Source organism: Mustelus asterias, chromosome 4 (genome assembly GCF_964213995.1).
Source record: "Mustelus asterias chromosome 4, sMusAst1.hap1.1, whole genome shotgun sequence".
Classification (NCBI taxonomy): Eukaryota; Metazoa; Chordata; class Chondrichthyes; order Carcharhiniformes; family Triakidae; genus Mustelus; species Mustelus asterias.
In genome coordinates this window covers 74,044,666-74,069,362 of record NC_135804.1, presented here as the reverse complement: position 1 = coordinate 74,069,362, position 24,697 = coordinate 74,044,666, and the positions used below count along the sequence as shown (strand labels likewise).

General features: G+C 44.7%; 1 protein-coding gene across 1 annotated transcript in view; it reads right to left on the bottom strand.

Moving 5' to 3' along the window:
* nup62l (nucleoporin 62 like) overlaps positions 1-24,697 on the bottom strand; it is a 118,562-nt gene that overhangs the window by 51,190 nt on the left and 42,675 nt on the right. The window contains exons 6-8 of the mRNA XM_078211200.1: positions 17,565-17,772; positions 13,152-13,296; positions 11,715-11,764 (exon numbers count right to left, since the gene is read on the bottom strand). Of these exons, the coding sequence (XP_078067326.1) occupies positions 11,715-11,764; positions 13,152-13,296; positions 17,565-17,772 (403 nt within the window). The remainder of the gene's footprint in view (positions 1-11,714; positions 11,765-13,151; positions 13,297-17,564; positions 17,773-24,697) is intronic.

The following is a 24,697-nucleotide window of genomic DNA, read 5'->3' as shown; positions in this document are numbered from 1 at the left end:
ATTTCTTCCTCCACATCTTTATTACTATTTGGGGGCCTATAGACAACTCCAACAACGTGACCACTCCTTTCCTATTTCTAACTTCAGCCCATATTACCTCAGTAGGCAGATCCCCCTCGAACTGCCTTTCCGCAGCCGTTAAACTATCCTTGATTAACAATGCTACTCCACCACCTCTTTTACCTCTTAAGTGCCAAATCAAGTCCAAGATCAGGCACAATGTCTTTCTTGGTCAGCTTGGAACTTGCATGTCTCTCTTGTGGAGACCATGAATTGGTGAAATGCAATTTGAAGTTGAAATGTTTTTTGGAGCAAGCAAGATGTTAGAGGAGACATGATCCATGAATCAAAGGACGGCTGCAACTAACATATCCCATTCCTGGCCTTGGGTCATTGCTCTGTTAATGTACCCACGTCATAATTCGATGTCTGGGATAATTTATGACTGCAACTCACCAACAGTTACACTAAGACATTGACATAAATACTTAGAGCACACAAGGTAACCCTCAGGCTCCAGGATGCATTGCCATGATTCCAGCCGTTCCTCAAGCTCCAAAGCACAGAGCTCAAACAACTAGTGGCACTTGCTGCATAAGGTTACTCAGAAGATCAAATGCCCTGAAGTTCCCATTGTCAGGAGGCGAAGAATTCACATTATATATATACACATATCCTCATGTCTAAATTCCAAAATGTAAAAACTGGACAAAGACCTGTTAAAAAGGCTAAATCCATGTCTGTCTGTGGCCCTTGAACAAAGGAGCTATTTAGCAGTATCAAAGAAACTTGACCTTGCTATTTCTGAAGAGATACTAACAACCAACTGTGGCCTATGGGGACCAAATTCAAAGAACATTATACACAGGCCACCTGCATTTCATAAACCAGACTGGGAAACCAGAGCTTACCCACCTGTCAGAACAACAGACCCTGAAACCTTCCTTTCAAGTCTGAAAGGGTTAATTATCACACAAGTTTAAAAATCGCATATGCTGCTATTTTTTTTGGTCTTTATAAAAGTCTTCACAGTTCAGCATCAAGGCCTATTGTCTGAGAGAATTTAGGGAATATAAAGACTGACAAATCCCCAGGGCCTGATGGAATCTATCCAAGGCTGCTCAGGGAGATGAAATCGCTGGGCCTCTGACGCAAATCTTTGTCTCGTCACTGGATGCAGGTGAGGTCCCAGAGGATTGGAGGATAGCTAATGTGGTCCCGTTATTTAAGAAGGGTAGGAAGGATAACCCGGGTAATTATAGGCCGGTGAGCTTGACGTCCGTGGTCGGGAAGTTGTTGGAGAGGATACTTAGAGATAGGATGTATGCGCATTTAGAAAGGAATAAACTCATTAACGATAGTCAGCATGGTTTTGAGAGGGGGAGGTCCTGCCTCACTAACCTGGAGGAGTTTTTTGAAGAAGTGACTAGAATGGTTGACGAGGGAAGGGCCGTGGATGTCGTCTATATGGACTTTAGTAAAGCGTTTGACAAAGTCCCTCATGGTAGGCTGGTGCAAAACGTTAGATCTCATGGGATAAAGGGGGAGGTGGCTACATGTGTGGAGAACTGGCTTGGTCACAGAAGACAGCGGGTGGTCGTGGAAGGGTCTTTTTCCGACTGGATGCCTGTGACTAGTGGTGTTCCGCAGGGATCTGTATTGGGACCTCTGCTGTTTGTGATTTATATAAATGATCTGGAAGAAGGTGTAAATGGGGTGATCAGTAAGTTTGCGGACGACACAAAAATGGCAGGACTTGCAGATAGTGAGGGACATTGTCAGAGGCTACAGAGGATATAGATAGGCTGGAAATTTGGGCAAAGAAATGGCAGATGGAGTTCAATCCAGATAAATGCGAAGTGATGCATTTTGGTAGAACTAACGTAGGGGGGAGCGATACGATAAATGGCAGAACCATAAAGGGTGTAGATATGCAGAGGGACCTGGGTGTGCAAGTCCACAGATCCTTGAAGGTGACGTCGCAGGTGGAGAAGGTAGTGAATAAGGCATATGGTATGCTTGCCTTTATAGGACGGGGCATAGAGTATAAAAGTTGGGGTCTGATGTTGCAGATGTATAGAACGTTGGTTCGGCCGCATCTGGAATACTGCGCCCAGTTCTGGTCGCCACACTACCGGAAGGACATGGAGGCTTTAGAGATTGCAGAGGAGGTTTACCAGGATGTTGCCTGGTATGGAAGGGCTTAGTTATGAGGAGAGATTGGATAAACTGGGATTGTTCTCACTGGAAAGACGGAGGATGAGGGGTGACCTAATAGAGGTGTATAAAATTATGAAAGGCATAGATAGGGTGAACGGTGGGAAGCTTTTCCCCAGGTCGGTGGTGACGTTCACGAGGGGTCATAGGTTCAAGGTGAGGGGGAGGGGGGGGGGGGGGGGGGGGGAGGTTTAACACGGATATCAGAAGGACGTATGTTACACAGAGGGTGGTGGGGGCCTGGAATGCACTGCCAGGCAATGTGGTGGAGGCGGACACACTGGGAACGTTTAAGACTTATCTAGATAGCCACATGAACGGAGTGGGAATGGAGGGATACAAAAGAATGGTCTAGTTTGGACCAGGGAGCGGCGCGGGCTTGGAGGGCCGAAGGGCCTGTTCCTGTGCTGTATTGTTCTTTGTTCTTTATTAAATCAGACAGCTGGAACTGGAAGGAGAGAGTAATATCCACAGATACAGATCACAAACTGGGACATTAATGATAACTTGTAACAATGATGAATTCAGTCAGCTGACACGCTTAAGTCTTCACGCTGATTGGATATTATAATTAAGCAAGTATGAGGTGATTGTGATTGGTTTTAATACCCGTACCTTATGATTAACCTTTATCAACAACTGAGTGGATAGAGATAACTCCTATACATTGATTGGTATATGCTAATTACTTGTAATTGAATTTGAAACTATAACTGCTTGTGTATTCCTGAATTCTGGAATGTGGGTCGTTACCAGCACTGACCTGTGACTTTGCAGGGTCCTCGCTATATAGCTTGCATTAAAACAGATGTTTAAGAGAACTCCATAGCTTGGTCTGGTTACTTGAAGGGTAAAGTTGTGATCAATTAAAAGGCTGAACATCGAAGCCCACAACAAAGTCATAATTATTGGGGGGGGGTTGGACAAACACATCCTTTGTCAAAGACACTATGAAAAGTGGGAGGCATGTGACTTGAAGCTCCCTTTCGGAACTGCAAAGTTCAAGTCTATTTTACCATTTATAAGTAGCAGCACAGAAAAGGGACTCTGCCTAAATTGAATACCTGGCCCCAATTACACTGTTTCTACTGGAACTTCTGCATCAACTCCCACAGTCCAAAGATGTGCGGGTTAGGTTGATTGGCCAGGTTAAAAAAATTGCCCCTTAGAGTCCTGAGATGCGTAGGTTAGCGGGATTAGCGGGTAAATATGTGGGGGTAGGGCCTGGGTAGGATTGTGGTCGGTGCAGACTCGATGGGCCGAATGGCCTCCTTCTGCACTGTAGGGTTTCTATGATTTCTATCATTGTCTACAAGACTGATTCATCTCTGCATGCCCATCACCTTGTGTGAAGTCAACTCCACTGGAAAAAAGTGAATTATCCAGTATTGGTTTTCAGCCTGCCGACATCTGTGAAGGATTTTTGACACTGAACACACATGAAACAATAATTCCTTTATCTCTGGTCCTTTCTCTGGAGATCTTTCTTTCATCTAACCTTTTACTGTACGAGTACATGGGGCTATGTTGTGACCCACCTCCCAGTTTGAGTGTGCACAAATAAATTAACCCTTTGAGTTCATAGAAATCATAGAATCATAGAAACCCTACAGTGCAGAAGGAGGCCATTCGGCCCATCGAGTCTGCACCGACCACAATCCCACCCAGGCCCTACCCCCACATATTTACCCGCTAATCCCTCTAACCTACGCATCCCAGGACTCTAAGGGGCAATTTTTAACCTGGCCAATCAACCTAACCCGCACATCTTTGGACTGTGGGAGGAAACCGGAGCACCCGGAGGAAACCCACGCAGACACGAGGAGAATGTGCAAACTCCACACAGACAGTGTTCATGCTATTATTAGCTTGCTGTGGGGTTGTTAATAGAAATTGGATCACACCAAAACTGAGGGGTTAGGAAATACACCATTGCTTATACAGGGGAAATGCAAATTAAAAGACACTGAAAGGTAAATTGTTAAAATTAAGGTTTCATAAAATCTCTGTCAAGCAATGGAAAATGCTTATCAGCATACAGGCTTTCAATGGGGTCAGTGCTTGCGTATTTAGCACGAACGGCTAATCTTCACTCGCATCAGTCCCATAAATATTCCACTTTCGGCCTTCACCAGAGGAGGAGAAAAATCAGTTTTCCACAACAGAATACCAAAAGCAAGATCTTGTAAATGAAAGATTAGGAGACAGTTTTGCATCGAAGAAAGGGCAAAAAGCTAGGGTATGATTGGTGAAAATATATGCAAATGAAGGATTAGAAAAATTGTTCGTTTCTCATTTGGTGTAATTAACCATAATTGCCAAGTTGTTTGTATGTAACTTCAGAAACACCTTGCAGAGGGTTGCAAGTCTGTTTCCCCTTGAGCACAAGTAATTAAAGCTTGGAAGATTGAGTACTTGTAGTGTCTAGCACTGTTTGTACCCAAGTCATAGAATCATAGAATCCCTACAGTGCAGAAGGAGGCCATTCGGCCCATCGAGTCTGCACCGACCACAATCCCACCCAGCCCCTACCCCCACATATTTTACCCGCTAATCCCTCTAACCTACGCATCTCAGGACACTAAGGGGCAATTTTTAACCTGGCCAATCAACCTAACCCGCACATCTTTGGACTGTGGGAGGAAACCGGAGCACCCGGAGGAAACCCACGCAGACACGAGGAGAATGTGCAAACTCCACACAGACAGTGACCCGAACCGGGAATCGAACCCGGGACCCTGGAGCTGTGAAGCAGCAGTGCTAACCACTGTGCTACCGTGCCGCCTATAGTCGACTATAATACCTAATAGTGCCTAACGTTGCTGGTACCCTAGATCTCCCACAGTTTCTTGGATGTTCCACCAAGATGGCAAACCCTTGGAGTGTTTACATGGGAAGGCAGGGTGGTGCCTCGCTGACCAATGGCTCGAAGATTGCGGCTGCCTGATTTCAGCATATTGAGCTGTCCTGTGCAAACATTACTGAGGTAAGTCAAATTGGGGTTCGAATCCCTGGTTGGGTACAGCATAGGAATTTGCGGTTAAAGTCCCCTGTTTAGGCACGGTTTTCTGGTGTTTGAGTCCACTGTTTGGGTACGGTTTCCTAGGAATTTGGGGTTAAAGTCCACTGGGGTTCAAGTCCCCTGTTTGTCTACCGTTTCCTGGGGTTTAAGTGCCCTGTTTGGGTACGGCTCTTAATTACCACGGTCCTGGTTTGCTGATTGATTAGTTACCTAGGTTCCCAATTGCTCTAATCGCCCTCCAACACTCTCTGCCTTTTTCTCTGTCTCTCTCGATATTGTCCAAATTGCTCTGCTATACCTTATACTTTCACTCTGTTAGAACACGATCTTGAGTTGCTTTGAGTATGTCTGTGTCCCCCACGCTGGCCAGCAAGGTAGGATAGATTTTTTTTTTGATTATGGGAAATTCATCAGGGAAGGTATATGGGCCCCTTCCCCCCTCCCAAGGAACATCCTTAGTTTTTCTTTCCCACACCAGCTTTTAGTCTGGACTCTTAAATGCATATTAGCATAGGATTCAGAGCATGGCACAGGAACCTGACTATGTAGAGAGCTTTTGCTCGGTTCATGAATGGTTCAGGTTTCTCAAAACACTGGAATGCCGGTGCTTGCAAATATTGTTGTACAGGGGTTGCAGCCTGATCTAAAGAAAATGTTTACATTGACCTGTGTTGGGTGGGAGGGAAAACAGAATCTGAGCTCATTAGTGCGCTACAGCACTGAATGCCAGCTCCAATACCAGAAGCCCAAATCAGGAAGTAAAGGTACAGACAATGCATTATATGCTGGCCAATTAGGGCCTGGGGGAGGACAACATCGGTGGGGCAGAGATGGAGGACGCAAGCAAGGGAGAGAGCGATTGGCTGGCCAAGGCAGCAACTCCGGTGCCTGTTTCACCTGTGCTCTCTAGATACACTGGTCCCAGGACTGTCCCAAGAGACAAGAATAGGGATCTTCGGCCATGCCACCCCTGCCTCCTCCACCCCCAACAACTCCCTATACCATGCACCAGCATTTAATGTAGTCATAACTGTCAGTATATGTGGCTGCTACTTAAAATATTGTATAATTTTCATGTTTAATTATTCTATGCAATGTTCTTCATGTGATAGAATTATTTTTGTTTGTTTTGATCTTTATGAACTCGTGAAGCTTTAGTCTTGCTGGGTCGTTTTAATTTAACTCTTCGTGTCTAGTTTTGATTGTACCCGAGTCAATGATAATTTCTCGGAAGTCCCTGAGTATGTGTATATTTATTGATCCTCTCCGGGTTCTTTGAATGATAAATGTATCTGCATTTTTTAACTGTTGGGCTAACACAAGAGACAGTCCTGCTTTTTTGTCAACCTGGATAGAATGCATTTGTTTCTGAAAATGATTAGAGTTGCTTCCTATATCTTTGAGGTTGTCATGCGTGAACAAATGTTTATAACTGCTGTTACAGAAAAGACCATGCTTTAATGATTAGTGAAAATCTGCAGTCATTTGGGGGAGGGAATTTGTAACACGATCCAGCGATTGTGATTGAGGGTTGTATTTAAAATCTGAAACTGCCCTCTATGTAACCCTGCTGGGACCCCACTATGCTCATTGTTCTCTTTAGCATCGATTTTAATATTTGTAAAGACATACATATTCGGCAATGAAACTTGTGATAGGGAGGTTCAAATCCAATCCCGACCTTATTGCAAATATTTAGAGGGAGAAAACCATCTCCTGTGATAATTGTAAACTGCCTCTTAACATTGATTTATGTTAATGCTAAATTCATCTACTACTACAGTTTGGCATCACTGTAATCAGATTAGGTGATCAGGGCGACACGGTGACACAGTGGTTAGCACTACTGACTCTCAGCGTCAGGGTCCCAGGTTCGAATCCTAGCTTGGGTCACTGTGTGTGGAGTTTGTACATTGTCCCCATGTCTGTGTGGGTTTCTTCCAGGTACTCTGGTTTCCTCCCACAGTCCAAAGATGTGCGGATTAGGTGGATTGGCAATGCTAAATTGCCCCTTAGTGTCAGGGGGGGCTAGCTATGGTAAGCGCATAGTGTTATGGGGATAGGGCCTGGGTGGGATTGTGGTTGGTGCAGACTCGATGGGTCAAATCTGCACTGTAGGATTCTACGATTCTATGATCATGCAAGGTATGCATCTTTCAGGAGTCATGCTTTTTACCTATATAAATGTATTAAAAAAGGGAGTTTCTACATCACAATGAAAAAAAAGCACTTCATTTGCTATAAAGTAGTTTGAGGTATCCTGAGGTCATAACGGTAAAATATAAGTTCTTTCTTTTCACTCAATGTTCCAAAACCCAAATTAGATCAATGATGAAACCTCAATATTCTGTTAAAGACTATCCTGGTGGCTTACTGGGCTTGTGTGTTTTTGTCCTGATAATGAATTGGATTGTCATTATGGGATGAAATTGCTTTCAGTGATCATTGTAACAAACAAACTCATTTGTGCATTTTAGTTTATTTGTTAATTCTATAATAATGTGTAATCCAATACGATGAAATAACACAACAAATGTGATAACATGGTAAATATTCGGACAGTCATTTTTTATTTCTTTTGGTGTTCAATATTGAAAGATTGGGAGCAACTTTTACTTTTGTCATTTGCCTAAAATGAGCAATTTTGGATCTGCTGCTCATTCTAAATCTGTCAGAAATTCAGGAAAGAGGTGTAAGAGCTGGTGAACTGTGATCACCCATTTTACACTATCACTATAAATTAGTTTCATTGAATCTTGGGATTTATTTGCGCCACAGTCTTGTTGCTATTGAAATTACAGATGATGCCAAATTGTGTCACATAGCAAGCAAACCGAATTATATTTTCTGATTTAAAATGTTAAAATAAGCTACTGCAATTAGCATACTAAGGGTTAATCCTAATTGCCAACTTTCTTGAGATCATCCAGGATCCACAACAAAACTGTATGATGTTAATTGGAACTAACTTCAGCTGCCATAGTGCTTATTAGATTGTGTCAAGTTCAAAGTGGCTTCCCACTGCTACTGCCTTAGCGGCTTGTCTGTCACTTACCACTTAATTGATTTGTCTGATGTTATTCATTTACAATCTGAAGCTCCAGTCAGAACGCGATGCATGGCTTCGAGCCCCAATGCTCCCGGAGTTCCGACGGTCTTCCCCAGATGGACATGCCCTGACTTGCCCGCATGTACATGAGTTTACCCATGCGGGCAAAGGGAGGGATGATCAGGATAGCACAGCAATCATGGTTTGAACCATGGCAGGAAAAGTTGCCATTCAGTGCTTCGTCTGCCAACATCATAACCTTGGAAAGACACCTCCTGTGGCCCACAACCATGAGGCCCTTTTGTGCAATTAGAAATGGACTTTATACATTGCCTAAACGTATGGGGTGTAGCTATGTGCTTGTTATTGTATGTTTGTTTTCACAATGGGTAGAAGCAAACCAACTAGAAGCTGTCACTAACTAAGTTACTCTTACACAAGTATGTTCCTAGGTTCAGGATCCCCGAGGTCCTAGCTAGTGACAATGGCCCCCACTTTACGGGGAATACAGGAATTATTGAAAACATTACAATGCAGGCACAACCTTTCCTGCCCTTACCATCCCCAGTCCATTGGAACCACAGAAAGACAGAACGGAATCCTCAAGAATAAGCTGGCTAAACTGTGCAAAGAACAGGATTGAAATGGCCCAAGGCCCTACCTCTGGCCCTCATGGCCATACACTCTCATTGCAATCGTACCACCTCTCTGGCACATTGAGATAGTAATATGACGTCCCATGCACTTACCTGTCTCCCCACCCCTTACCATTAAACAGATGGATGTCTACTTCATGGATGAAGGAATGTCGGACTATTGCATAGCATTAACTAACTCCCTCAAAAGTTTGCAATCCCAGGTCACTGAGGCACAGATGAGAGTTACCACTGAAGGATGCCACCCTTACCAGCCGGGAGACTTCATCTTCGTGAAGACCCTACGGAGAAAGCATTGCCTGGAGCCTCGTTGAAAGGGCTTCTGTGGATCCACACCACTCAAAGCAAGCAAGCACCACCATTGGAAGAAGAAAGTTAAACAAGGACTTGATACTGTTTGAAATGTGAACTCATTGTTATTGGTTGTACTTGCCTTGCAGGAAGCCAGGTTTCGCTTCCACAATCTGTCTGGCCCCATGACATCCTTTTGGGGCTGCAGGAGCGACCACCCCTTACGTATATCTCAGGCCCCCAATCCAGAGGCTGAATTCGCCTACACCAAGAATGATGTGATTGCCAACGATCTTACAACCTCACCTGTAAGGATTCCGCTTCTATCTGGACTTCCAGCTGTCTCGTCTATACCAAAGGCCTTTTAACTATAGGGATCAGTTTGGGTTCGCTGACCTGTTGGCCCTGCGAGCTTTACACCCGAGCCGAACTTGTATCTGTTGGTATGCCCAGAAGAAATCTCCCCCTTACCCAGCATTGGCTTACCTTTTGCCAAAACTCCACATACTAGCACCTGACCCTTGTTCACAATGGCTCGTTTTGGCTTTGTGGGGACGGAGCATACAAGACCCTCCCCACTGACTGGACTGGCAACTGCATCACAGGCCACATTGTCCCCGAGGCCTTTGGGGTCAAGCACCTATTCATCTGCTCCCTTCACAACCACCTAGGGTTTATAACGTGTCAGGAATGGTCAGTTCTGAACCTGCTAGTCACCTGCAAAACTGGCTTCCACCAGTTTGCCCCAGCCATCCTCCCAAGTCTCGGAATTAGAAAAGGCCATTATTGATATTTCTGCTACCATGGAACTAATTGAGAACAGTACTGTAGACACCATTCAGGGCCTGCAGTCAGAAATGCAGTCCCTTTCTAAGGTGGTGCTGTGGAACCGCATGGCCCTTGATTGCTAGCAGCGCAAGGGGGAGTTTGTGCAGCTGTCAATGAGACATGCTGCTTCTAGGTCAGTGCGGATCATAGGATTGAGACTGATGGGCATACCATTCAGGAGCAGGTGCATCATTCTGCAGTCAGTTGCTCAGGAAAAGCCCTTTGACTGGTAGGGTTGGCTCTCTAACATTGGCAAGTGGTTTAGAGGCTTTTTCGAGATTCTTTTCAAATAAATTATGGGCCTGGCCTTGCTCATTGTCCCGTATGTAGTTATCCAACTTGTAGCAAATGAAGGATTAGCAGGAGACAGTTTTTCATTGAAGAAAGGTGAAAAGATGGGGTATGATTGGTGAATATATAAGTAAATGAAGGATTAGAAAAATTGCCCGTTTCTTATTTGCTGTAATTAACTATAATTGCCAAGTTGTTTGCATGCAACTTCAAAAACATTGTACAGAGGGCTGCAAGTCTGTTTCCCCTTGTGCATAAGTAATTAAAGCTTAGAAAATCAAATACCCGTAGTGTCCAGCGCTGTTTGTACCCAAGTTGACTATAGTGCCTAATGTTGGTGGCACCCTAGATCTCCTACAACACCTTTCTGTTTACAGACGGGTTGCAAGAGGAGAAATCAAATCTGTTTAAATTAACCCCGCTCCTGACTGTAACAGCACAAAGAGACACTCAAGCAATGGTTTTCGCTGGTCTGTCATGATAGTCAATCCACTGGTCTCTGAATCAGAGACCCTGACCACAAACACATGCCATTGAACTCAAAATCCAGAAAACAGTTTCTCAACCACCAATCTATAAAACTCGTTAAGAGAATCTGACCTCTGAAAGACAGTAAAATAGTAAAATTTTAAAGCACTGGGAAATTAAAAAGCAGGTGCAGAAATTGTAGATGCTCAAATCATAATTTCTGATTCAGGAATAATCCACAGGGTCAATTTTCCAAGGTTTTTTCATTATTTGCTTCAATGTAAAAGATCTTTTAGCACCAAGAGGAGCAGGTAATTCTCCCAACATCTTGACCATCACTCAATTCTCAGCACGACTGAAAGGAAAGGGGAGATGGAGATATAGCAATCCAGCGGACCAGGTTAAGGATCAAGGATGGGATTTGATCTCCTGACCATGGCAGCTAATAGAATTTAAATTTAATAAATCTGGAATTGAAAACTTGTTTCAGTAATGTGAAACTATCATGGATGGTCATTAAAAAACTCATCTAGTTAACTGATGCCCTCTGGGGGAAGGGAATCTTCCATTCTTAGCTGGTCTGACCTACATGCAACTCTACAGCAAAGGTGTTGACACAACTAAATTCATGAGCAAGTCACACAGTTCAAGGGCATTTAAAAATGGGCAACAAATGCTGGCCTCACTAGTGCAATGCCCACATCCCATGAAAAAATAAGATTCTCTATCTAATTTGTGAAGCTTTATAACATAGCTGCTGACCACTGGAACAGCTGTATTAATGAACAGCATTAGAAAATAGTAACATTGGAACATCAAAATACTCTAAAGGCATGATCAAGATAGAATCACCAACATTACACCAAAATGAGAACACTAAGTAGAGACCTACCTCTTCTGATCCAGTTTCACCTTCTCTGCTTCTCTGTGTAAAGCAGTGATCTAAGAAAAAGGCAACAGAGGTGTGTTGGGTGGAAGACATTCAACATTCACCCTTAGCCCACCAGGAGCAGCCCTTAAGAAGTCAATTAATACTTAGTGGCTGCAGTCCACTCCTCTTTCAATGAGGAAACAGTAAATGGAAATCTTCCAGTCAGAATCAAGGTAATGCACGAAAAGATGCCAGATAGAATTCAGATCCTGTTATGAAGTTTCTGTAAAAGCGAGGGTGGATGTTTGATGGGCTCATTTCAATAACATAGTATATGACATGATCTCAATCTTGTATTCAAGATAGAGATGTCAGAACATATTCCCATACTCGACATTGAGCAGAATGCGGTCTAAAATACCCCATGCTTAGCTTCAGCCCTAAGTTAACTAGGGTTTATTTTTTCCACCTCTCACAGCAGCCACCCTGATAAATTCACAGTTGTGAAGGCAATATGGAGCTGTGGTTTCATTTCAATGTGAAACTTTTTCAGACCAAACAAAAACATGTCACAGCAGACACTAACATCCATTACCATTTGCTTGAACTCAGGTCCTAGAGCTGAAAGGGCAACATTTAACCCAATGGAATATCTAGTTTATAACACAAGTACCCCCCCCCCACCCCGCCCCTTCCCACACAATTCATAATCAAGGACCCCATTCAGCCTGGACATATTCTCTTCCACCTTCATCTGTCTGGAAAAAATACAAAAGTCTGAGAACAAAAATACCAACTGACTCAAGAACAGCTTTGGCCCTGCTGCCATCAGACTTTTGAATGGACCTACCATATCTTTCTCTACACCCTATCTGTAACTGCAGCACTATATTCTGCACCCTCTTCTTTCCTATTCCCCTGTGTACTCTATGAACAGTATGTTTTGTCTGTATAGCACGGAAGAAATGATACATTTCACTGTATTCCAATACGTGACAATAATAAATCAAATTAAAAAAACAAGACTTTAATGTGATGTGAATAAATTAGTCCATTTGTTCAGTGATTCGGTGTAGATGGGACAGGATGCTTCATTTTTTGCACATTAATTCTCGGTACAGAAACAAGGTTGTATTTGTTGACCTAAGATGGTGTGTGACCTTCTCGTGGTTCTGATGCTCTCACCATAGTGTTAGCTGTAGGACAAGGTAACTGCAAAATAATTGGCTGCGACGAGGATCAGAAACCTAAACAATATTCTTCACCAAGGATTGATAACTGGTTAGCAATTTGTCTTCATTAACCTTAACTACCATATCTAGCAAAATCAAAACAACTGAAATCATTTAAAAGATTGCAACATGGAAAAAACACGTGAACCGTGTAAAACTCTGGTCAAATTTACACACCAACATTAATTCTTTCTTTTGACAATTGGATAGTGTGCATTTTGCTCACCTTCTCTCCATTTTCGATAAGCATTCTGTCCCAAGCGTTGACTTGGGTGGCCTGGAGCAGGAATTGTTTCTCTTGATCCTCCAGCTCCACACTCCACTTGTTGATGAGACTCTCCAGTTGAGTATATGACATCACTGGAGGGGCACTGCAAACAGAAAGGACATCAAACCAACTTCAAATCGGGTCACATCTCCAAAACTCAATCCTATACCAATCTCATTTCAACAGCCAAGTCCCTTCAGCATTCGAATTGAGCCTGGTCATATCCTAGTGTTCAATCTCTTACTTGACTGTTACCCAGACAGCTTTCTTCTGAAGAGGGAGTTATTGGATTCTTTAAATACTTAACAGAGGTATGCATGGAGGTTCTACACAGAACAAAGGGCGAATGTGATATCAACCATGTGACATTGCCTTATCGAGGCCCAAACCCAGGATCTACCAAGCCAGGTTTCACACTGAAATCTGATTTGTCCAGTGCTAACATTAGCTGGGATCATAATAGATGGAAATTGTATTTGGAGGTCAATCAGCTCAGTTTAAGGACATTACTGCAGGAGTTCCTAAGGGTAGAGTCCTTGGCCCAACCATTATCAGCTGCTTCAATTACTTTCCTTCCATAATAAGGTCAGAAGTGGGAATGTTCGCACAATGCTCAGTACCAATTGTGGCTCCTCAGGACTGAGGCAGTCCATGACCATCCTAAGATGTTTTATTAATACATTAATAGCAACACTAAGGAAAAGTAGGGCCTATCAGACACGTACATGATAACTTGTGGCTGTGCTGGGGGTGGGGAGGGGTTTAATTACTCAACTAGTTCGGGAAGGTTAAATTAATATGGGTATGGGAACTTATGTAATTATTCATAGCAGGAGGAATCAAGAAAAGACAGCAAGGCGAATAATTGGGGCGGCAGAGTGATTAGCATTGCTGCCTCTCAGGGCCAGGGACCTGGGTTCAATTCTGGCCTCAGGCGACTGCCTGTGTGGAGTTTGTACATTCTCCCTACATCTGGGTGGGTTTCCTTTGGGTGCTTTCCTCCCACCGTCCAAAGATGTGCAGGTTAAGTTGATTGGCCATGCCAAATTGCCCCATAACGTCAGGGAGACTAGTAGGGTAAATACGTGGGGTTAGGTGGATAATGCTTGTGTGGATTGTCATCAGTGCAAGCTCGATGGACCAAATGGCCTCCTCCTCCACTGTTGGGATTCTATGATTCTATTCTATGAAAATGATAGGCGGAGAATCAAGGGCCAAAGTCAGATAAGGACACATTTTTTAAAAAAACAGTAACGGGACAAGAAACATTAAACATTAAAAGGACTTTCCTTATGGTTTTGTACCTGAATGCTCAAAGCATTCAAAATAAAATGGATGAATTAGTTGCATAGATAAATGTAAAGAGGTATGCTATAGTTAGCATTATGGAGACAGACCACCAAACAGCAGTGGTAATGTTGGGAACAGCATTAGACAGGAACGTGTTAAAGGAATATGAGAGATTATGGGCGACTTTAATCTGCATATAGATTCAGAGAGTCAAATTAGTCACAGTACAATAGGAATTTCTGGAATGTAGACATAATGGTTTTCTGGACCAACACTTTCAGGAACTAACAAGGGAACTGGCCATCTTCGACTTGATATTGTGCAATGAGAAAGGAATAGTTGGCAATCTAGTTGTGAGAGAACGCTTGGGGATGAGTGACCATATCATAGAATTCAGTCAAGGAGGATAGTGACATAGTAGATTCTAAGATCAGGGTCCTGAATCTCAATAAAAGGTAACTATGATGGCATGAATTGGCTATGATGGACTGGGAACGATAGTGGACAGGCAATGGGAGGCATTTAAGGAATGAATAGGTGAACTCCAGAAGATGTTTATTCCTGCACAAGAGTGGTAAAGAAACTGTGGGAAATTGGAGATAGTATTAGATTTTTAAAAAAGCATACAAATTGTCACGCAAGGTGGTAAGCATTTCTGCCTCTTAGCAGCAGGGACCCAGGTTCAATTCCGGATTCAGGTTCTCTGTCAGCGTGGGTTTCTTCCCACAGTCCAAAGATGTGGGGGTTAGGTTGATTAGCCGTGCACCTTGGTGTCAAGGGACCAGCAGAGTAAATAAGCTAGCTTATGGGGCTAGGGCCTGGGTGGGATTGTTGTCAGCGCAGGCTTGATGGGCCGAATGGCCTCATTATGTACTATGGCAATTCTTCGAAAAAGGAATAGACTCTATGATTGGAAGCTGTTTAAAATTCAGCAAAGGAGGGCCAAGGGATTGATTGAGGGAAAATAGTGTATGAATGCAAGCTAGCAGGGAACATAAAAACTGACTGTACAAGTTTCAATGGGTATGCAAAGAGAAAAAGGTGTCAAAAATAACGTAGGCCTCTTACAGTCAGAAAGGGGGGAGTTCGTAAGGGGAACAAACACATGGCTGAAGAACTAAATTTGTACTTTGCTTCTGCCTTCAGAAAGGAAGATGTGAATAATGTACCAGAAGTTCTGAGAGACACAAGTTTTAGTGAGGAGCTGAAGGAAATCAGCATTAGTGGAGAAATGGTTTTGGAGAAATTGATGGGATTGAAGGTGGATAAATCTTCAGGGCCTGATAATCTGCATCCCAGAGTACTTAAGTGACCCTGGAAATAGTAGATCCATTGTTGGTCACGTTCCAAAATATTTTAGACTCTGGATTTATTGCATCAATATTTCACACTCCTCCCCTTTAACTAGAAATGTCTGAATCACCCCTCTCCTTGTGAAGACAAAGAACTCAGTCAAAGAAACATAAACATAAACATAGAAAATAGAAGCAGAAGTAGGCCACTCAGCCCTTCCAACCTGCTTCACCATTTATTTTAATCATGGCTAATCATCAAATTCAGTATCCTAATCACGCACCCCCCCCCCACCTCCCCATATCCCTTTAGCCCCAAGTGTTATATCTAATTTCTTCTTGAAATCACACAATGTTTTGACCACAACTACTTTCTATGGCAATGAATTCCACAGATTCACCACTTCAGGTGAATAAATTTCTCCTCACAGTCCTAAAAGGTTTACCCCTTATCCTCAAACTACGACCCTTAGTTCTGGACTCTCCCCACCATCAGGAACTTTCTTTCCTGTTAGAATTTTATAAGTTTTGATAAGATTCTCCCTCTATTCTAAACGGCAATGAATATAATTCTAACCGACTTAGACCGACCATCCCAGGAATCAGCCTGATAAACCTTTGCTGCGAGGTTGTACACTTTGGAAAAAAGAATAGAGGCATGGACTATTTTCTAAACGGTGACAAAATTCATAATGCTAAAGTGCAAAGGGACTTGGGAGTCCTAGTCCAGGATTCTCTAAAGGTAAACTTGCAGGTTGAGTCCGTAATTAAGAAAGCAAATGTAATGTTGTCATTTATCTCAAGAGGCTTGGAATACAAAAGCAGGGATGTACTTCTGAGGCTTTATAAAGCACTGGTTAGGCCCCATTTGGAGTACTGTGAGCAATTTTGGGCCCCACACCTCAGGAAGGACATACTGGCACTGGAGCGGGTCCAGCGGAGATTCACACGGATGATCCCAGGAATGGTAGGCCTGACATACGATGAACGTCTGAGGATCGTGGGATTATATTCATTGGAGTTTAGGAGGTTGAGGGGAGATCTGATAGAAACTTACAAGATAATGAACGGCTTAGATAGGATGGACGTAGGGAAGTTGTTTCCATTAACAGGGGAGACTAGGACGCGGGGGCACAGCCTTAGAATAAAAGGGAGTCACTTTAGAACAGAGATGAGGAGAAATTTCTTCAGCCAGAGAGTGGTGGGTCTGTGGAATTCATTGCCACAGAGGGCTGTGGAGGCCGAGACGTTGAGCGTCTTCAAGACAGAAATTGATAAATTCTTGATTTCTCGAGGAATTAAGGGCTATGGGGAGAGAGCGGGTAAATGGAGTTGAAATCAACCATGATTGAATGGTGGAGTGGACCCGATGGGCCGAATGGCCTTACTTCCGCTCCTATGTCTTATGGTCTTATGGTCTTATTCCCTCTATAGCAAAGACATCCTTCTTCAGATAAGGACACCAAAACTGCACACAATATTCCAGATGTGGGCTCACCAACACCCTATACAACTGCAGTAAAACATCCCTATTCCTATACTCAAATCCTCTTGCTACAAAGGCCAACACATCATTTGCCTCCTTTACTGCCTGCTGTACCTGCGCTGGCCAGCATTTATTGCCCATCCCTAGTTGTCCTTGAGGTGGTGGTGGTGAGCTGCCTTCTTGAATCACACGCACGCATACACACGGCACAAAGCGACAGAGACTTTGCACAAACATTAGGGAACATAAAATCTTACAGGAAACCCAATCCCTTGCAGCTGGTTGACTGGAGGTTTATCTTACCTACTGGTAGTGGGAGCAGCACTGGTGGTGGTAATGGCGGCAGTAATGGTGGCAGCAGTGGTGATAACAGCCGGGGTGGTTGCGATAGCAGTAGTGCTCACACTTGTGGTTGTTGCAACTGGTCCTGGTGTTAGGGAAAAACTTGCAGGTGTCTTCAAGCCCAGAGAAAACCCAGTGCTGGCGATGGTTGCTGTAGCAGAGGTGGAAGCTACAAGATGAAAACAATGGTTTTTATCTCCTGACACAGCAACAATTTTCCCTTCCAAATACGAACATACAAATTAGTCAGTCACTTGGCACCTTGGGCCTGCTCTGCCATTCAGTAAGATCATATGACGCAACAGCATAAGTAGATCATTTGGCCTATCAAGTCTGCTCTGCCATTCAATGAGATCACGATTGATTGGATACAATCCTCAACTCCATGCTCCCCACCTTCATCCCATAACCCTCAATTTCCTTACTGATTAAAATCTGTCTATCTCACCCTTGAGCATACTTAAGGACCCAGTGAGTGCACTTTTAAGAAAGGTTTTTAAAAATCATGCAGCTTACAACTTCAGCAATGTCACGGGGGGGGGGGGGGGGGGGGGGGGGGGGGGAAGAGAGAGGTGGAGCCAAGCTGTGACTGTGATAGGGGTTTTTTCATTTTGGGCTTTCAGTTTCATTTTTGGGCGTGTGTTGGAAGCAGTTTAGCAGCAAGTAAAGAAGCAGTCTCTCTCTCTCCCTGTTCGGTTCTGAAACTATCAGTTAGCTGATCCCACAACCAACGGATCAGATCTAAGCTCTGCAGTCGAGAATAGTGGTGGGCAATTAAACAACTCAATGGAGAAGGTGGCAGCTCCACAAATATTCCCATCCTCAATGATGGAGGAGCCCAGCACAACGGTGCAAAAGACAAGGCTGAAGTGTTCGCAGCAATCTTCAGCCAGAAGTGCCAAGTGGATAATCCATCTGGGCCTCCTCCAGTGGTCCCCAACATCTTAGATGCCAGTCTCCAGCCAATTCAATTCACTCCACATGATACTAAGAAACGGTTGGAGGCACTGGATACTGTAAAGGTAATGGGCCCTGATAACATTCCGGCAATAGTACTGAAGACTTGTGCTCCAGAACTTGTCGCTCCCCTAGCCAAGCTCTTCCAGTACAGTTACAACATTGGCAGCTACCCAACAATGTGGAAAATTGCCTAGATATGTCTTATACACAAAAAGCAGGACAAATCCAACCCTGCTCAGTCTTCTCTCGACCATCAGTAAAGTGATGGAAGGGGACAAAGTGCTATCAAGCAGTACCTGCTCAGCAATAATCTGATGTAAAGAAGGTGGCATTGGACTAGGGTAAACACAGTAAGAAGTCTCACAACACCAGGTTAAAGTCCAACAGGTTTATTTGGTAGCACAAGCCACTAGAAGGACAAGTGGCTTGTGCTACCAAATAAACCTGTTGGACTTTAACCTGGTGTTGTGAGTCTTCTTACAGCAATAACCTGCTCAGTGACACCCAGTTTGGGTTTTGCCAAGGTCACTCAGCTCCTGACCTCATTACAGCCTTGGTTTAAACATGGACAAAAGAGCTGAATTCTAGAAATGAGGGGAGTGTGGCAGCCCTTGACATCAAGGCCGCATTCGACCAAGTGTGGCATCAAGGAGCCCTAGCGAAACTGGAATCAATGGGTATTGGGGGCAAACTCTCCACTGGTTGGAGTCATACCTGGTACATAGGAAAATGGTTGTGGAGGGACAGTCAGCTCAGCCAGGACATCTCTGCAGGAGTCCCTCAGTAATGTCCTAGACCCAACAATCTTCAGCTGCTTCAATGACCTTCCCTCGATCATAAGTTCAGAAGTGGGGATGTTTGCTGATGATTGCACAACGTTTAGCACTATTCGCGACTCAGATATTGAAGCAGTCCATGTTCAAATGCAACAAGATCTGGACAATATCCAGGCTTGGGCTGACAACTGGCAAATAACATTGGTGCCACACAAATACCAGGCAATGACCATCACCAATAAGAAACTCTAACCACCGCCCCTTAACATTCAATGGTGTAACCATCACCAAATCTCCCACTGTCAACATCCTTGGGGTTATCACTGACCAGAAATCCAACTGGACTTACCACAAACAGTGGCTACAAGAGCAGGTCAAAGGCTAGCCATACTGCAGCGAGTAACTCACCTCCCGACTCCCCAAAGCCTATCCACCATCTACAAGGCGCAAGTCGGGACTGTGATGGAATACTCACCACTTGCCTGGATAGGTGAGTATCAACACAAGATTGATACTCCAACAACACAAGAAGCTTGACACCATCCAGGACAAAGCTTAATTGGCACCACATCGACAAACATTCAATCCTTCCACCACCAATGCTCAATAGCAGCAGTGTGTACCATCTACAAGATGCACTGCAGCAGTTCACCAAAGATCCTTAGACAGCACCTTCCAAACCCACGACCATTTCCATCTATAAGGACAAGGACGGCAGATAAATGGCAACACGACCAAGCCACTCACCATCCTGACTTGGAAATATATCACCGGTCCTTCGCAGTTGCTGGGTCAAAATTCTGGAATTCCCTCCCAAATGGTATTGTCGGTCAACCCACAGAACATGGACTGCAGCGATTCAAGACGGCAGCTCACCACCACCTTCTCAAGAGCAACTAGAGATGGGCAATAAATGCTGGCCAGCCAGCGACGCCCATGTCCCATGAATAAAAAGCTGAAGGAGGGGTTTATTGCTATCCTGCCTTAAAGAAGCTGTGTTTTGGGAAACAGATTCGACTACAACCTCTTCTGAATTCCTTCACAAGGGATTTTAAACATTCAACCCAGGAGGTTGGATTCATAGAACATAGAACAGTACAGCACAGAACAGGCCCTTCGGCCCACGATGTTATGCCGAGCTTTGTCTGAAACCCAAATCAAGCTATTTCCTCCCTATCATCCCGAAGTACTCCATGTGCCTATCCAATAGCTTCTTAAATGTTCCTAAAGTTTCTGACTCCACTATCCCTGCAGGCAGTCCATTCCACACCCCAACCACTCCTCGAGTAAAAAACCTACCTCGGACATCCTTCCTATATCTCCCACCATGAACCCTAGTTACCACTCCATTCACCCGAGGAAATAGTCTTTGAACGTTCACTCTATCTATCCCCCTCACCATCTTATAAACCTCTATCAAGTCTCCTCTCAACCTCCTCCGCTCCAAAGAGAAAAGCCCAAGTTCCCTCAACCTTTCCTCATAAGACCTACCCTCCAAACCAGGCAGCATCCTGGTAAATCTCCTTTGCACTCTTTCCAGTGTCTCCACATCCTTCTTATAGTGAGGTGACCAGAACTGCACACAATATTCCAAATGTGGTCTCACCAAGGTCCTGTACAGTTGCAGCATAACCCCACGGCTCTTAAACTCAAACCCCCTGTTAATGAACGCCAACACACTATAGGCCTTCTTCACGGCTCTATCCACTTGAGTGGCAACCTTCAGAGATCTATGGATATGAACCCCAAGATCTATGTTCCTCCACATTCTTCAGAACCCTACCTTTGACCCTGTAATCCACATTTAAATTTGTCCTACCAAAATGAGTCACCTCGCATTTGTCAGGGTTAAACTCCATTTGCCATTTTTCAGCCCAGTTCTGCATCCTATCTATATCTCTTTGCAGCCTACAACAGCCCTCCACCTCATCCACTACTCCACCAATCTTGGTGTCATCAGCAAATTTACTGATCCACCCTTCAGCCCCCTCCTCCAAGTCATTTATAAAAATGACAAATAGCAGAGGACCAAGCACTGATCCCTATGGCACTCCGCTGGTAACCGGTTTCCAGTCCGAAAATTTTCCATCCACCACCACCCTCTGTCTTCTGTTAGATATGATGTGGAGATGCCGGCGTTGGACTGGGGTGAACACAGTAAGAAGTCTCACAACACAGTTGTTCCACAGGAGCAGGCTGAGGGTAAGGGAGCTTGTTTGTGCACTAATTTATTTAATTATTTTTCAGTTAAATTAGTGAAAAAAATCGGAGGTTTTTTTTTCTAAACAGGAAATAGGCCCAGCAGCAGCCTGGGAAGGTTTTGGAGGGTTTAAAAGTAGGCCGCACCTTTGAGCGGGCAGCGGAGTGAGCAGGGGGCAGAGTGAGAGCTAAAAGGGCTTTGGCTCACAGGGCTTCGGCGAAGGCGAGGAAGGTTGTTTGTTTGTTTTTCCTCGGTTACACCCCTTTTTGTTTTATCCCCAAAACTAAAAAGGTCATGGCTGGTATGAGTGGGAGGCCAGTATACTGCATTCGGTGTGGGATGTGGGAGTTCCTGGAGACAACTTGCCTCCCGGAAGTCCATATCTGTGCCAGATGTGTGCAACTGCATCTCCTGAAGGATCGTGTAAGGGAGCTGGAGCTGAGGCTTGATGAACTCAGTTTAGTTAGGGAAAATGAGAGAGTAATAGCTAGAAGTTATAGTCAGGTAGTGACACCAGGGTCTCGGAAGGAAGACACGTGGGTCACAGTTAGGAGGGGTAATAGTCAGAAGGGTGCTGTGCCAGAAAGTACCCCAGTGGCAGTCTCCCATAAAAGAAAGGAATGGGCAACAGATGGGAGAAGGGAAGGGAGTGAGCAGTCTGTGGAGGGATCCCCTGTGGTTGTCCACCTCCAAAATAGGTATCTTGTTTTGGATTCTGTGGAGGGGGATGACCCTCCAGGGGTAAGCCACGAGGACCAGATCGCCTCCACGGAGACAGGCTCAGGGGTCCGGAAGGGAAAGAAGGGGTTTAGGAGAGCGATAGTTGTGGGGGACGCAATGGTTAGAGGCACGGACAGGCGCTTCTGTGGGACTGAACGAGAATCCAGGATGGTAGTCTGCCTCCCTGGTGCCGGGGTACTGGATGTCTCCGAGAGGGTAGGAAGCATATTTAAAAAGGAAGGTAGTCAAACGGATGTGATTGTACACATTGGTGGAAATGATGTAGGTAGGAAGAGCAGGGGGGTCATACGAGAGAAATTCAGGGAGTTGGGTGCTAGGCTAAAAAGTAAGACCTCCAGGGTAGCAATATCTGGACTGCTCCCGGTGCCGAGTGCAAGTGAGGCTCGGAACAGGGAGATTCTACAGTTGAACGCGTGGCTAAAGGACTGGTGCAAGAGGGAGGGTTTTAAATTCATAGATAACTGGGAAATCTTCAAGTCAGGATGGCAACTGTACAGAAAGGATGGGTTACACCTTAACTGGAAGGGAGCAAATATCCTGGCTGGGAGTTTTGCTAGAGTGTTTCGGCAGGATTTAAACTAGTGTGGCAGGGGGGTGGGGAACAAAACAGGAGGTCAGTAAATACTGAGGCTGGGGTCGAGTTGGGGGCCAGGGCAAGGCTAGCTAAGAAGAGGAGCACTCTGGAGGAGGAGGACATGATTGGGCCTGGAGGTCTGGAGTGCATCTGCTTCAATGCCAGGAGTGTAATGGGTAAAACAGACGAACTTAGGGCCTTAATGCTTGTGCGGTATTTGGATGTGGTTGCGGTGATGGAAACTTGGTTAAAAGGACAGGACTGGCAGCTGAATATTCCGGGGTATAAGTGTTTTAGGCGAGACAGAGGAGGGGCTAAAAAAGGTGGGGGAGTAGCGATATTAGTTAAGGAGCATATTACCGCGGTGCAGAGGGTAGACAACTTAGAGGGGTCATGTACTGAGTCGCTGTGGGTGGAACTCAGAAACAGGAAGGGTGCAGTCACTATGCTGGGGGTGTACTACAGACCACCCAACAGCCCACGGGAAGTGGAGGAAAGGATATGTCAGGAGATTCTGGATAGGTGCAGAAAACATAGGGTTGTTGTAGTGGGGGACTTTAATTTCCCTGGCACAGACTGGAAAGTGCTTAGAGCTGGGGGTCCGGACGGGGAGGAATTTGTAAAATGCGTACTGGAAGGTTCTTTGGAACAGTATGTCGATAGCCCGACTAGAGAGGGGGCTGTACTGGACCTAGTTCTGGGAAATGAGCCCGGTCAGGTCGTCAAAGTTTCGGTAGGGGAACATGTGGCAAATAGTGACCACAACTCTGTTAACTTTAGGATAGTAATGGACAAGGATGAGTGCTGTCCTACGGGCAGGGTGCTAAATTGAGGGAAGGCTGACTATAGCCGGATTAGGCAGGAATTGGTGGATGTTGATTGGGAGAGGATGTTCGAGGGTAAGTTCGCGTCTGGCATGTGGGAGTCTTTTAAGGAACTATTGATAAGGCTGCAGGATAGGCATGTGCCTGTAAAAAGGAAAGATAGGAAAGGTAGGATTCGAGAGCCGTGGATAACCAGGGAAATTGAGGATCTGATTAAAATGAAAAGGGAGGCAACAGAAAACAGATGGAGCTCTGGAGGAATACAGAGAGAGTAGGAAAGAGCTCAAACGGGGAGTTAGAAGGGCAAAAAGAGGTCACGAGATGTTCTTGGCAGGCAGGATTAAGGAGAATCCTAAGGCATTCTATTCATACGTTAGGAACAAAAGAGTTGTCAGGGAGAAAATCGGACCTCTCAGGGACAAAGGAGGGGAATTATGCTTAGAACCCAAGGGAATAGGGGAGATCCTAAATGAATACTTTGCATCGGTATTCACGAAGGAGAGGGGCGTGTTAACCGGGAGTGTCTCGGAGGGAGGTGTTGACCCATTAGAGAAAATCTCCATTACAAGAGAGGAAGTGTTAGGTTTTTTAGGGAACATTAAAACTGACAAAGCCCCAGGGCCTGATGGCATCTATCCTCGACTGCTCAGGGAGACGAGAGGTGAAATTGCTGGGCCTCTGACGGAAATCTTTGTCGCTTCTTTGGACACGGGTGAGGTCCCTGAGGATTGGAGGATAGCGAATGTGGTCCCGTTGTTTAAGAAGGGTAGCAGGGATAACCCGGGAAATTATAGGCCGGTGAGCTTGACGTCCATGGTAGGGAAGTTGTTGGAGAGGATTCTTAGAAACAGGATGTATGTGCATTTAGAACGGAACAATCTCATTAGTGACAGACAGCATGGTTTTGTAAGAGGGAGGTCGTGCCTTACAAATTTGGTGGAGTTTTTTGAGGAAGTGACAAAAACGGTTGATGAAGGAAGGGCCGTGGATGTCGTCTATATGGATTTCAGTAAGGCATT